Here is a 16,153-nt window from a genome sequence, read left to right on the forward strand (position 1 = left end):
CATTTTGTTTTGCAAGGCTTTAGAAGCATTACTCCCACTGACACAAACAAAGTCGCAGCAAAAACTCTCAAATAGGGCTGCATTTCAGATTCCTATACATTTATCCAATGTTTGGTTTACAAGAGATCTTTTCATCTGTTCAGATGACAAAATTGAGAAAGTATATCAGAAACCAAAGGGATGTTTCAAATTGCTTATTGCTACAATATTAATGCTATTATGCTTATTTTGTCAAATCTACAATCATCATTCCAAAACGTTAAAATAATACAACAAGAAGTAAAGCCTCATATAGCCTCTTTTTTCCTGTGACAATGAGTCATTTCCAGTTGTTACTTTCTCAAGATCTCCTCATATTTATGTCATCATATAAGAAAATGCAGGTTTTCAGATGATAACAAGTTATTATTGATTTTTAAAGGTAAGGTAACATATTATCCTCCTTTTCAACAATGTTAATAAGTCTTAGAACTACCCAAAACATGTCTGTGAAGTGTCTTGTTCTAAATCCACTCTGATCCTGTATTTGATCATGACTATAAACCACTCTATTTCAGCCCTGCTCAGAACAGGCTGTTTCTGTGTCTGTAGCTTTAAATGTAAATGAGCTGTGTCTGACCACGCCCCTCTAGAAGGGCTTGGGTGTACTCGGGCTTTCTCGCTCCATGCCCTATTGTTTACGATGAGAAGGCAGACTCAGAGGGCAGAACAAACACCTAGCTGTGGGAGTGTCTACCCCATGGAGGAAGGGTAACTGCCCTTTGTGATGTCATGAAGGGAAAATCTCCAAACGGCCTGTTTCTGAAAAGTGGAGCAGGCAAAAGACGTAGAGGAGGGACTTTTCTCATAATTGGGTGGTTTGTAGACAGACTAGCGATACATATTAGTGTTAGAGAAACATGGTAAAATGCATAATATGTGACCTTTAAACAAAATGATTGACATTTCTTCATCAATGGAAAACCAGCAGTGTTGTCCCCCAGACAACAGCATACATAAGTGGAGATTTTGAGAAAACAATGTATGGATAGATATCTTCTTAGTGCTTCCTCAGTTTCACCTTCTTCTTCTAGGTATTCTTTATTACATTTTTTTCATTATTGAAAAATGTTTTAAGAATCTTAACTGAACCGGGCTGTATTCAAACGGAAAGCTTTTTTTGTGTGACCGCATGACCTTGAGGTCACACACAGTCACGAGTCGTCAGTTTTATTGTTTGCTTGTCTCACTTTAAGCCCTTTTTGCAACTGTTAGTGTCAATTGATATGCTTGACGAGTCTCTCCCACCTGGGTTCACAGAACAAAGATGGCTCTGCCTCATTGCATCAAGCACCAGTTTGAATTATTAAGTGGTAGCCATTTTCTGTTTATGTTTGAACATACAGATTGAACATTTTTAAACAGTGACTCACTTGGTAGATTCAGTCGTCTCTTTGGGGTTCAATCCCCAGCACCTGCAGCCACATGATGATCTGATGTGTCCTTGGGCAAGACACTTCACCCCAAGTTACTCCTGCTGCAGCATATGAATGTGTATGAATGTGATTAGTTACTTCTGATGGTCACTTTACATAGCAGCTTCTACCATCAGTGTGTGAATGTGTAGGTGTGACCTGCGTTGTAAAGGTGCTTTGAGTAGTCAGAAGACTAGAAAAGCACCATAAGCTCAACTCCATTTACCATTTATCCACTGAACTCAATTGGGATGCCAGTAACAGCATATTTATTGAGACTTCGTCTTACCAGGATTTCAATGAGACATGTATCAGTATAATGTCTGTGTCATTTACATTAAACCATAAAGAGGTAGAAAAGAAACCGTGAAAACACGCACCAGATGTGCTGCATGTTCAAGAACTGCTGAAAAACACATTTGATCATGAGTTCAGTATATCTAACAAATCAGCAAGGACTTCAGTCTTAAGCGCCATTGTTTGACCTGACAAATGATAATAATTACCAAAATGATCCCACATTACTTTACTTTTAGAGACTTAAGACTTAAATTGAATTGAAAGCACTGTCAGCACCAGGGGTGCCAGTAGGATTAAATGTCTTAGTACACGTAACCATTCCAGTGTGCATGTAGGGCACCTTCATCTTCTAAGTTTCCACACGCAAATACAAGATCAGATCACAGTGGCTGAGTGAGCGAGAGAACGAGAAAGCAAGTACATTAACACTACCTATGTAACACCAAAACACCACAAGTAGCCATGCAGACAAACATGAAGTGAAGTTTGTATTGAGCTTATATAGCCTACCGCAAACAGAGTCAGATACTCTTTGTAGCTTATCAGCCTTAATAAAGCTGATGTCACCTGGATAAGCTGAAGAAACACACTGAGGCCGTTTCCTATGTGTAGGGAAAATATTAGAGTTTTCTGGGCTTGGAAAACATGATGGGATGTCTGCGATCCTAGATTGCTCCCTGACTTCATCATGACTTCATCATGAACCAGCTGTTCTTCTGTCGTACCACAAATGCTAGCTGTGCTAACATTAGCAGAGTCTGTACACACACAGTCAACATTATTTATCATATTTAGTTGCAGAAACGTTTTGCTATAATAACCCTTTACTGTAAGTCATTAGTTAAATTACACCAATCATGTGTTTGCGCCATGATGTTGGTGAGTGGACGCAGCCAAAGACTCACTCATGAACAGAGAGGATAAAAGGAATAAAAAATAACTAAACAAAATAAATCTGCCATTGTCATAGTTTTGTTTTCACAGGAGAAAATTATACCGGTAAAAAATGTACGAGCATTACTGTCTGTAGCTTTAAATGCAAAAGAGCTGTGTTTGACCACGCCCCTCTCATGAAGGGCTTGGGTGCCCTTGGCTTTCTCGCACCATGCCCAATTAAAGTGTATCTTGGCAAAAGGTGGACTCAGAGGGCAGAACAAACACCTAGTTGTGGGAATGTCACCCACCTGGGGGAGGGGTTACAGCCCTTTGTGATGTCATGGAGGAAAATCTCCAAACAGTCTGTTTGAGCACACATTTTCTGAAAAGTGGAGCAGGCAAAGGCCGGAGAGGATAGGGACACATATTAGTGTTGTAAAACCATGGTCAAGTGTATTTTTGTAATATGTGACCTTTAGGGTATAACAGATACATAACCAGTGCAGTATTGGAGTAACACCAATGATTGTAGGACGCAGTAGAAATACCAATAATGTGGATATTTTTAATATAATAATCATCTTTAAGTTTTTTTGCCACACGCTTTTTTTATGTAATATTTAAAACCTTCAACAAATACCAACTTTTCTGAGGCTTCAGTCTTCTGCTGCTGCTACTTCTGTCAACTCTGTTTTTTTTCTTGTTTTTTTTTTAAAGATAGCAAATATTTTTTATATGACATTTAAATACTCATCCTGTTACAATCACAGTTATGTTGTTAATACAGTGTCACATACAGCAGTATATTATGATCACATATACAGTCATTGAACACAGCAATAAATTATTATTTAAAAAGGCTGATGAAGATTGTGCGTTTTCTCACTTTCACCAGAACATGATCTGATCAGTATTTCTGTTCACATGGGCGCCGTCACTGCTTATTTCTTCTTTGTCTCAAACACTCAGACAAAGTGCTGATAATGCTCAATATCATTATATTAGCCAGATGTTCAAATGGAAAAAAAAAACACATTTCAGAAAACCAACACTCCCGAGAGAAAGGGTTTACATCCTGTTCTACATCAGACCACAAACCGCTCTTAATGCACTGCCAAAACACAAGTAACTTTATATTTGACCAGGTTGAACCGGAGTCTTTTCATATAAAATGTCCATCAAAAGTCTGAGTATAATAGAGATATTCTGATTCGTCAGTCTTTGGACTTTGAACATTTTAAAATTCAATACATATCACGATGCAGGGCTTATGATTTAATATAAAATGATGTAAACTGATTTTGTAAGGGTCTGGATATATTGCAAGATTTTAAAAACTTTAGAAAAAAAAAACATCCTCAAATCATCACATGTGATATATTCATTGAAAAAAATTGCATTAGTTTAAAGATAATTTCTCACAAACCTAAATACATGTTTCCATGCTCATACTGAACATATGCAGTCACCGAAACTCTAAAATAGTGTTCAGACTGAAAATTGGTGATTTTAGAACAAACTGTAACAAGTAATGGAAAAGTGCTTTTTGAGGTTCAGCCAGTGCTTTTTTTTGAAGGTTGATTAATCTGACTAGACCAAATAAATGGGTATCCTCTGTGTCCACAGACAACTATTTTTAGGCCGGCAGCACCCACACCCTTCAGAGCTCTTCTCACCAGCGCTCATTGTTGCTAGGTTACAAAAGTTAACTTCTGCTTCCCTTGGTAATGTCCGTTAGGTGTGTTTTAGATAGCTCTGTGTGCTTAATATGGGCTTTAATTAAAGGAAATATCACCAAGACAACATGAAAACGATGTAAAGGAGTCGTGTCCTGGCATCAGCAGCAGCTCTACACCTTGAAATTGTGCCCTCGAAAAGGCGAGTCAGATTAGTGTCTCCTCCGACATTGTTGTTGACAAAGTGGAGTTTTAGTGCTCAGGAAGGTGAGAACTGAAAACGCTGAACTACATTGGTCTTGTATTGAAAACGATTGTGCCAGCGTAAAAAAACGCTGTTCAGGCCTTTATCGTGAAGCTCATCGAAGAACATTTGTGCTAAAATACTTAACTTTGATGTTAATTTGTGTGCTCTGCATTTAAATGTAGAATGTGTGACTTTTTGATCCAGTAGATGTCGCCCTTCAGCACCAGCATGAAACCAAAACAAACACCTACGCCATACTAAAAGCCTCTTCCCTCCTCCAGCGACACACCTCCAACCCCACTCCCCTCGCGTTTGTCCTTGATTGAATCTGCAATTGCCTTTGGCCTGCATTGTTGTGTTAACATTTACATGAGAGAAACTTCTTTTTGTTTTTTGAGCTTTAAAAAAAAAAAAGATACATCCATGACTGCAATAATGATTTTGATTCTTAAGTGTCAACAGTTATTAACTGCACACTAAACAGCAAACTATGAAGTGTCTTATCATGAGAAATCACACAATCAATCTGTGAATGAAGGAAAACAAAAGTAGATGTTGTCTCGCATGCCATAAAGTTAACTAATCATGTATTGGCAAGTATGTACAGGAGAAATTAAAACTTCCTCCAATAAGTTTTGGTCCACATACATACACATAAGTTTGACCTTTGACCTTTAAGAGAATGCTTTTGGCATTTAATGGTGCAATTTTTATCAAGAGATCCACTAAAAGCTCAACAATTAGAAGAAATACTATTCAGTAACATTTATTTTTCAGAGCAGCTCATTCTGATACCGTGCCTTCTACCTGCTGATACTGACCAATCAGTATAATTTTGAATGGCTGTAGGTCTACAGGACTGACCCTGTATGGCAACGAACACTGAAACTGAAGCCCTACACACTGTACACGTTGTTGGTATACTTCTTGGAGTTTACAGTTGGGCCTAAATTTTGCAAACCTTAACCAATGTCTGATTCTCTACTTTTACCACACTGTTGTTGTTTGCTACTACACATTCTGCACATAGTTGCTTTGCAACCATGGCAACCACTCACCGACTGAGTCAATCATGCTAAATGTGGATGTTTTTGTTATTTCTGAGGCGCCGATATCAACACTTTTCCTACTTCCACATATTCCATGAAGCTCAGAGGATGAAACAGTCCCGTATCAGTCCATTTCCTTGTTTGAGCATGTTTGAGTACACATGAATCGTGCCTGAGATCACATCTTAAAGTGGACTTGGGCACGATATACGAGCAGGGTACATTTGTGTTCACACTGACCAAATAACTCAGACTTTGGGGTCAAGTGTACGCGGATCCCGGTCCGTTTCCCTGTGAAACCACAGGGAACCATCCTAAAACAGAAGCTTTCAGGGGCAGCCATGATAAAATGAAGAAGAGGAATTGATTTGTGGTTTAAAATATCGGTTATTTTTTAAAGGCTATTATGCTATGATACTGACCCTGCATCTTAGTGGTAGTGGAAGCATTTCCCTGGCTGGTGTTGAGGCAATCTTAAAAGAAAGTTTATGTCATGAAGACTTGTGTGGATCATGTTCAGATATGTGTGAAATACTGCAAATACTGTTCTTGCAAGAAAATTTGTTTAACCTATGTTGAATGAAAGAGGACACTTGCAATCACACAAACAATCCCTATTTTTTTCCATGTGTCCGGTCTGCTTCTTCATGTTGTCCCTGTCATCACCATCAGCCTATAGCACCAGCAGCTTTGCTAAACCAGCTTTTTAAGGCAAAATTAAACATGAGGGCATTTCACTTTGCCTCCTGATCATTTAGCTCCAACCAGACCATTGCAGTCATGTCCTGTCTTGTATATGATACAAACAACTGGTTGCTTGTAGTAGTATAAAACATAATAAACACTTTAACATGTCGCACACAGAGAAAAAAGTAATAATAAATCATAGAAAATGTTAATATCAAATAGAAACCAGTTTAATAATGCAGGAACCAACACCCATATTCAGAGTCTGAATTGGAGTGCAAGCTCACGCTGCAGAGCCAAACCAAGGACGACTTTGATGGAAGATAAATCATCTTTTGTCCTTTAAGTATCCTAAATTCCATTATCAACCTGTCACTTGTCAAGTCCTTGAGTTTAAAAAGACAAAAAAAAAAAATAATCTTCCCATTTTGGAGGCTTTCCAGTCAGGTTTGAGGGCCCATCTTTGACTTTTCATACTGTAATAAGCTGACAATCAAAGATGACCATGCTGTCCTGCCAGCTTTCCAGGATCCGTTAAACTCTTGACGGGGGCTATACGTTGGTCTCAAGGCCATTCATGTCAATGGTGCATTGTTCTTTGCTCTTCTTAAGGTGCCTCGGGGGAATCGGAGGCTTCCTCCTCTCCGTCTGCGGCCGCACGCCTTCCTCCAGCTGCATCAGCCGTGCCACATCCGAGGGGATGAGGTCGTGTTTGACCCCTGAAGACGGGGGTCGGTAGTTGCCGTTGTTGTTGTGACAGTTCATCAGAGGTGGGGTGTTCATGACCGGTTTGGGCTCACAGATCAGAGGAACCTTGGGGCAAAAAGGAACACAGATAAGGAAGTAGAAAATTGAAAGCTTATAAGAACGAACTGCTTTGAAAGGAGCTGAGGCAAGACTCACTGATAGCTAGAATTTAGCATCTTATGCCCTGTTATTAAATAAACTTAACTTTCAGAGGGGACAAAAACCTCCTCCTTAAATGTCTGCTACTGTGGAGATTTTAGCAAAGCTTGGATGTTAAAAGGAACCTGACATCAAATACGTCTTTAGTTTAAGGAAGGAGTATTGACAGTGGGGGATCGACCTCTGATCGTAAGAGTTGAATCACACAGAGCTCCTTCTTCCTGTTGAAGTTCCCTTTTAATAATGTTTGTGTGCAAGTCTCATAGTTAGCTTAGTTTCTTTCTGTAGAGCTAGGAAGTCTGTCTTGCTTAAAACTGCACCAATAACTCACCCCATCTCCCTCCTTCATGAAGTCTTTCCTGCAGATGTGAGCCATGATACCTGTTGCCAAAGCATCGCCCATCACGTTCACCATGGTGCGGAACCTGTCTCTGTGGTAAAGGAAGACGTATGAGAACTTAATGATACTCATATTTCCTGTGAACAAAAAAAAAAAAAAGATGGAAATGAACACACATGCTACTTACAATGCCCAGTCTACTGCAATGATGAGAGTGATGTCATCAGTTGGCAACCCGACAGACGTTAGCACAATCACCATGGTGACCAATCCGGCCTGTGGGATGCCTGCTGCACCTATACTGGCCGCAGTGGCTGTGATACTGTGAGATAAAAAAGTAATGGTTACAAAAACAAAACTAAAGTTTATAAAAGTAAACAGTAACACTTAAAAGATAGACTCTGTAGCTGTCCAGCCTTCCCGAGGTGTCTTAGGACAAGTTGGGCGAAACACTGGTGAAGGGAAGTTCCCACTTGACAAGCCCGGTGATGTCCTGGCTCTTGCTGCCCATCAGTCTGCACACGGTTGAATTGTGGGGGCAAAGAGGGGCCATGTGGAAGGCTTATCAGTATCAGCATTGTCACTACCTGGGGCAAGTTTGTACGGCGCATGGGTCTGTTGAAGGTGGCAATGCTGTTTTGGTTGCAGTAGCAACTAATGGCCATATGGTAGGTTATGTTACTTATCAGTAGGATATAGGGGCAAGACTGAGTGTTTTCACTGAGCACTTATCCTTTCATTAGGACACAAGTATCTTGTGTTTTTTTCAGACTGTAAAACAGTAAACTGGGACAGGCAGTATGAAATGGACTTCAACCAAAGCTAACTGGACCAGACTGAATGTATGGCAAAAGAGACCAAAGCTCAGTGGTAAACCTCATAATCCTTTATATTTTCTGCAAGTTTAAATTCATGCTTAATTTTTTTTTGAGTCGACAAATGTTTCACAATTTCCCACATTATGCTTTTAATATTCTTAGGCTTTTGTTGAGACTTTTAATTGGTCTCAACCATAAGTTCAGTCAGGAAGAGGGTGCCTCACGGTCATATGGTCTTTTTTTCATTCATCGCTCTCTCGAATGCTCACTTACATTTCCACTGTCATTGTCTGGGGCTGCCATTGGGTAATCAGCTTTCACCTCATCTCATTGTTAGCCTCTCATCTTTCTGCTCCCTTTTTAAATATGATTATCTCCCTTCCTTTGGTTCCTTGAAGTGGACGTCTTGTTCACCCTTCCACCTCCCCATCACCGCCCATCTTTGCAGAGTAATCAGCCATCAATTGTTCACCCATCTGGTCATCTCAATAAATCGTCAGCTTCATCACCACCAGTACCTTCACTCCATGGTGATTCTCTTTCCACTCAGAAAAGATATTCTCCGATCACAAAAACCACCCCTTAAAGTCCTAGTGCCAAATACCTTCTGAAAAGACACATTTCCATGATATCCATTGTAATATATTTTTCTTTATTTGTTTACTTGTCTCTCCTGATTGAAATATTGTTGTCTTACAAACTCAGACACTTCTTAATTGTGCTGTCCTTGTCTTTGAGCAGGCAGCAGAAGAAAAAAACAGGAAGTCTGTAGAGAACATTTACTTTGGATTCAACTGACAAAATATCTTATTTGATCAAAAGATAGGTCCGGCCTAATGAGTCAGACTATAGTGCGACCGTCCATAAAGAGACCCTCTGACTTCATACTGATTCAAAAGTAATGTTAATGAGATGAGTGCATATGACAGCAGAGTGTGTTCTGCATGTTTGTGTATATCTGATGTCAGGTGCAGACCCAGAGGTTGAGGACTGGATGACCCCACCTCTCATCACACATCTCGTGACTTTGTGTTAAGGTGGGGGGTTGGGAAGCCGTGACTCGGATGTGGTGGTTTATCAAGGCCACATGGCGCTTTTCACAGAGATAAGCGGATATATTCAATCTACAGTGGATGTATGGAATTGTATAGATTAACACTTATGTAGTCATAATGGGTATGGTCGACCACTCCTGGTGGAAACACAAAGTGAACTATTATGCATGAGCCTTCTGAAATATAAAAGAAGCTGTGCTATCTGCATGAGGATACAATTATTGTCAATGATCCAAGTAAAGAAATCCAAATGATTTCACTGCACAGGATGGTCAACAGTGTCTGGAAATGTGCACCTTTTCAATAGCACTCGACCAGCGTCTGTACATTTTGGAAATGTCAACCAAGCAATCATGCCTATTTCACAAAGTGGCTCGATTTGCTGAGGGAAGGAAGTTATACTTATCTCTCAAGCACTCTTATTGCTCTTACTCTTGCTCCTCATGCAAAAGCTGGTGACTTTGATATGTTTGATGGGAACTTTTGACATTTACAGATAGGAAAAAAAAGCCCAACTATCGAAACAACAACAAGAACTTGTCAGCAAAAGTTGATGTATGATAACAAAGGTAAATAAAAAGAGAGTTTAAGGATAGATTTTGACATACACGACACCTGATTTATCTGGTATCTGTTACCTAGGCCTCTATTAAGATGACAAAATATAATTAATAAGTAATGGTATTAGGGATCTTTTAATCATCTTTTTCTGCACTGATTTAACAATAATTTACACCACCAGCTATTTATTTTATTGAATAGATAAATCAATACATCCCCATTTTCCATTTGTGCATTTCCTTGACGTTTTGTTGGAATTACATCCATTTCCCTCTTTGTGCCGACCTTAAACTAGTTTGATTGAAGCATTCGCCGCACTGAAGTAGGGGTCTACATAACTGCAGTAACCACCACTTTATTTCCTCTCATCTCTCCTCACATCAAAGGACTTTTCATGTCAGCAAACACATTTCAACTTTGGTTTACTGATCACTTATTGAATCCATCCTGGTACGACTCCCTCACCACCAAACACAAAACCAAACTCTCCCACACAGTTAATCAGGCAAGGGAAATAAAAGGTTCATCCCAACCTATTACCCTTTCTGAAGGAATGCCACCCCTCTCATGCTCTCCACCACTCCTTCTAGTTACTGCCATCAGGCAGACGCTACAAAGTCCTTTGGCCCGGGAAAATATCAACAAAAAAATCCTTCATTCCCTCTGCAATAACCACCCTGATAAAATTGACCATCTTTATCAGTTGTTGTTTGTAACAGTCCCCTTTTAACGACTGACCTTTCTTCAGAAGAAGAGACCCCCCTTTATTTTTTTAGCACCCCCAGCCATGATTTCCACCTGAATCAGTCTGATTGCCTATAGGCAGACATTCATCAGTAACTTTTGTTGCATTTGCTTTTGAGATGATCACCACGTTCAGCCAGCTTCTGTAGCTGCCTGTGATTGAACTTTTTCTCCTGCTGCAACCTTTGAGACGCTTTCTTCACTACGACATTCAATCAGTTCGCTTCAAAGACTCCTTTTAGAGTTTTTCCTCCAAAAATCCACGGCCCTAAAATATTTGAGGAGTGTGCTTGGCTGCTCATCAACGACCTTTGATATGTTTCCTGGGATTTCTTGGACCGCTTGATGAATGGAAAGCCACCCTCTGCACTTGATTGAATGCTGGACAAGCCCAACCTTGTTTGATTTGGTACCCTTACTCTTGATGGCAAATTGTAGAAAAGACTCAGAAATGTATGCAGTGACTCACATATAACAGATTCATCACCAATCTTTCTCACAGGGATTTTTCATCTCTTCAAACTGGCCATAGCTGAGTAAATCACAGTATACACACACAAAATGTGGGTGAATATTTGAAACCCTGCAAAGTAAAATATTTTTTTCCCTTTACTTATGATGGCATGATGTAGTTCTGTTATCAGGGAAAGGATTTATTGCCGTTGATATCACTGCTCTAAAATCCTGATGATATCTTTACCACCATAATGGGCTTAAAAGCACAGATGGCATATAGCACGATCCGCTGACCTGATGGTGATGATCTGGCCAAAGTCCAGCTCATAATTATTGACTTGGGCGATGAATATCGCTGCCACGGCCTCATAGAGAGCGGTGCCGTCCATGTTGATGGTAGCGCCCACAGGGAGCACGAAACGGATGATGCGGCGGTCAATGTGGTTGTTCTCTAGGAGGCACTTGAAGGTTATAGGCAACGTGGCGGAGCTGAGGACGACAGAAGCATACACACAGTTCAGAGGATTTGTATGTAATATAATTGTCTTTTAATTTCCCCATGGGCATGTGTGTTAGCAAAAGCTGTAGGTTTATATTTGTAAAAGAAACAGCTGGAAATCTGATGAGCTGCATGAGATCAGAGGAGGGATTATGAATACAAAACAAATAAGAGAGTTTAAAAGGTGGAAAATTCTCTGGAAACAGTATCAATCAATCAATCAATGCATTTTTATTTGTATAGCACCACATCACAACAAGTCTTATCTCAAAACATTTTACAAAAGAGCAGAAAAAAACCTTACTCTTTGTTTTATTATCTACAAAGACCCAGCGTTAAACCATCATGAGCACAAAGCAACATTTAGTAAAGTTACAGTGGCAACATAAAACGTCCTTTAAGAGGCAGAAATCTTGGGCAAATCCAGGCTCATGATGAACAGAAATCTGTCCAAACTGTGCCGGGCTTGAACAATGGGATAGAGGGAGATGGGATAAGATGCAGGAAGAAGGATATGGACAAACGGGAGGGGCAACGATCCCGAGGAACCTACAAGACATGAGAGTTCAGGAGCTCCCGGGAAAAGTACAAGCAAGCCTACGTCTTTAATGACACAGCCTGAGGGTTGTTTGTTTTTCTCTTCTTTGCTCTATAATGAGTATGTTTGCACATGTTGGTGTATGTACAAGGTTACATTTGAATATCTTTGGATAAACATGCTTTGATCAGTGACAGTAATATATATTGGCACTTTATTATTCTAGCTGCTGTGGGTTTGAAAGCGTATATGAAATAAAAATGTGGCTGTTTGATCTTTTATTCCTTTTTTGCTCATCTGAATTCAGAACACGTGTGTCTGCAGAAAATATTACTGTGGTCAGCAACAACACAAGATGAATACACAGAGCCTTCTCCAGTCGGTCAGGAAAACAGCATTTAAAAATGATTAGCATGTTTGGTGGTTTATTTGAAGCACTTTTGAAACACAATTTGAAAATGCTGAGGAGCATTTTTCCAAACAAACATTGTTGTGTTTCAGATTTTCAGTTTGTTGCTTTCCAACCTTCAGGCTGTCACTGGTTTTCAATCATTTCTGCATGGGTTCAAATTCAAGATAAATGGATTATTTCTTCTAATATGAAAGACATGCAAAACACACTGAAGATGTCATTCAAATTCATTCATCCCGAACCATCCAAAACACACAGACAGTTAATTAAATGCCCAAGACTCTCCAATATCTTCCAACACACACTAGATGTTTTCTTATCTTCTAACGTCCATTTGAGGCTTTCATGGTTATTTAAGTAGATTGGAAAATAAATCATTTGTTGTATTCAGATAAATCAAATTTACATATTGAACATTAAATTAGTCATGTCTTTTCACAAACCATCAATGTAGTTTGGTTTCTCCGCATTCATTCTCTTTACCTGGAAGAGGTTGCCAGGGCGATGAGCAGGGCTTGCAGGATTCCCCGTATGTAAACGATGGGACTCTTTTTGGTGATGAAGAAGTACATGGCTGGCAGGATGAACAAACCGTGCAAAACCAGTCCAAACACCACAGTGACCGCATAAAATCCCAGCTTTTTCCCCATGGCCGAAGGATCGCTCATCTCCAGGATCTTACCGGCAACCAGGAACACAATGCCGAAAGGAAAGTACCTGGCAGGGCGAGACGTGGCTGTGAGATCTTCGGTAAGTTATAAAACAGTTAGTCTTGTCCAATTGGCAGATTTATAAGTAACACAGAGGTGTAAATATTCTACCAAAAACTTAGAGGGATGCAATAATAGTAGTTATAGCAGTAATGAGAGGTGTGGACTTCAGTCACAGATTGCATGACTTTGGACTTGACTTGGCAATGACAGAAAGGATTTACAACTCTACTTGCACTTAAACAACAATGACCTGTGACTAAACTTGACGTAAACAAGTCCTACTTTGATATCAGTTCTTAAAGATGAAAGGTCAAGGTACATTTTCTTCAATACTAACATTAACCAATAAAGCAGTTTAATTATTTATTGTTTATATATTGATCTCAGCACATTTGACAGTTTTCCTTTACCATGCTTTTACTGATGGATCATTTCAATCTTGTTTTTACTCAGCATGTTTTTCTGATTGATGTGTAGTCTTATTTTTAATTTTGTTTTTATTTGTCTTATTCTTACTGATTGGTTTCTTTATTGAGTTTTTTTTACTGGTGAGTAAGTAGTATTAAGCACTGTTGTTACTTCATCATGTTTCGTCCTGTCGATTGTATGTGAAAGGCGGGCTGACTCCCTCACTGTATCAAATCTACAAACAGCTACAAATAAAGACAACAACAGAAAATGACAGAGTCACAGGGCTGTTAGCTGTAAAACCATTTACTATTTTTGTGCAAAACAGTCTAATAGAGAAAACGTGGTTCTACTGGTACAGCTGTTTTATTATTGCTATTGTCATCCTGACGTCCTGAATACTGAAAATGTCCCTATGTTCTCGATCATAATATCTTAATAATGATTTTTCAAACCTCCTGCTGCACGTTGTTTAGAAAAGGACAAAAAAAACATCCATAGTTTCCCAGAGTGAAATTGTGGGTTTAAAGGAAACTTTACCATATAACAATAGCAACAATCCTGAGGACAGCTTCATTAAGGCTCTGGCAGAAGTTCACCAAGGCGCTGCCGTTTGGCCCCATCCTCCCCAACATAATACCTGTCAAAACACAGAGCACAATCTTTCAAGTGATGCATGAACGCATTTTAGTTTAATGAAAGATCCTCTTCAGGACAAAAGGTACACATGAAACTTCTGAGAAGAATTACGGACGCTTTTTACCCATTGTGGCTGAAAAAATAACAATTCCAAGAACATTCATCCCATCACTCGTTCCTTCCCGAGTGCGAATGAGCACATCTGGAGGAGGGGTCAGGTCAAGGGCGAAGTTCTGGATATCAGTCCCATTATCATCCTGGATACCGTAGATGAGCGCTCGCCGTGTACTGGACTCTGATTGGGCCTGACTCAGCGTGGGCTTGGCTTTCACAATGTACTCACTGCTTGTTCGATACTGTTGTCAGGGAGTTAAAAGAGAAGCAGAAAAAAGAGCTGCACTGATGTCCTGAAACACTAATCCTTTGTTTTTGAAAGTGCTGTGTGTGACATAACAGGTCTTACCTGCTGAAACGTGGCCTGGACCAGATTCGCAGGGAACATGTTGCTGTAAGGGAAATATACAATTAGATAGGTGGTTAGCTGGTCTTCATATGAGTGTGTTGGCCATTACATTTCACTTTCTTCTGCTAATGTATAAGTATTTGAATCATTTCTGGACACAAAGCTGCAGAAAGCTCAGGTTTATTAGAGGGTTCTGCATTGTTGTCAATAAAATGGCAGTGGGTTTAAGTCAGCAGATAAACAAAAATATCATAACCCATAGTTTTGACAAGCTTTTACACTGGGTTTACTTTGTAAAGGCTTCAGGGTATTAACTCCCCTTCTTTAATATTTGAATCAACTCAGTGACATTTCCCCTCCTGTCGAAACCCACCAAATAATGCTGAAACAAACTTTACGCTTTGTGGTCTGTGTGCTGAAGTTGTGCAAAACAGAAACTTAAATTGAACACTCAGCAGGCTGGACTTCACGCCACAGTTCTACATATTTACAGATATTTTTCTTCAGCATTACACAGTCGTAGAAAAACAAACAAACAAGGTCCTGGTTTATTTGACTGAAACAAAGGTCAAAGGTTTCTGCTCCTTCTACATGGTTCATATAAAACCAAGCACGCCTTTCCATGCACTCCATCAAAAAACACTGAGCTCAAATAATAAGGGGGGGGGGGCTTAGGTCAATTGATTATCATCAGATCAGTCTAAACTGACAGTGTTAACTCTTCCCCTGTCTCTGTTGAAAGGGGACATTTTATGAAAAATCCCCGACTCACAAAATGTGAAATAAATCCATCCAGTCCTTTGTTTGTGAGACACAGATCACTTTACAGTATAGACCTAATAATATATACACTTTAGTACTGAACAGTTGTTTCCAGCTACAGCCTTACTTTGTTTAGTATGACCAGTATATAAAGTAAACTCTCCAGAAACTTTATGAGACTGACATGGCTGGTTTGGGTCCTTGACGTTGTAGATTTTTTTTAAAGCTTCTAAAGGTACTCCACAGTTTATGACAACAACGAACATCAGTCAAATGCTTTCAAACTGTTTAGTACAAATAGAAGCCAGAGTATATGTGAAATCAAAACATATACACTTTTAATTAGAACTCCCACATTAAAAAACTTTCTCTAAGTCTTGTTTATAGATGATTACACAAAAACACTTTAGTTTCAATTATTTGACAAATCTGGATAAAAGAAGACCGAAAACATCAACTATTCTCAACAAAACAGCTCCATCTCTGCTGTTATTTAATCATCTTTAAAGACCTTGAAGCAAACACTGTATTATTGTCTGATCTCACAGAC

At 39.4% G+C, this 16,153-nt stretch overlaps 1 protein-coding gene across 1 annotated transcript in view; it reads right to left on the reverse strand.

The window, feature by feature from the left end:
* Nucleotides 1-6,197: 6,197 nt before the first annotated feature.
* The window catches only part of slc1a7b (solute carrier family 1 member 7b), a 42,966-nt gene continuing 33,010 nt past the window's right edge, over nucleotides 6,198-16,153 (reverse strand). Inside the window, exons 4-11 of the mRNA XM_061031046.1 lie at nucleotides 14,842-14,884; nucleotides 14,503-14,734; nucleotides 14,280-14,379; nucleotides 13,102-13,335; nucleotides 11,464-11,658; nucleotides 7,723-7,857; nucleotides 7,527-7,626; nucleotides 6,198-7,102 (exon numbers count right to left, since the gene is read on the reverse strand). Of these exons, the coding sequence (XP_060887029.1) occupies nucleotides 6,842-7,102; nucleotides 7,527-7,626; nucleotides 7,723-7,857; nucleotides 11,464-11,658; nucleotides 13,102-13,335; nucleotides 14,280-14,379; nucleotides 14,503-14,734; nucleotides 14,842-14,884 (1,300 nt within the window). The 3' untranslated portion in view covers nucleotides 6,198-6,841. The remainder of the gene's footprint in view (nucleotides 7,103-7,526; nucleotides 7,627-7,722; nucleotides 7,858-11,463; nucleotides 11,659-13,101; nucleotides 13,336-14,279; nucleotides 14,380-14,502; nucleotides 14,735-14,841; nucleotides 14,885-16,153) is intronic.

This window comes from Labrus mixtus, chromosome 3 (assembly GCF_963584025.1).
Source record: "Labrus mixtus chromosome 3, fLabMix1.1, whole genome shotgun sequence".
NCBI lineage: Eukaryota > Metazoa > Chordata > Actinopteri > Labriformes > Labridae > Labrus > Labrus mixtus.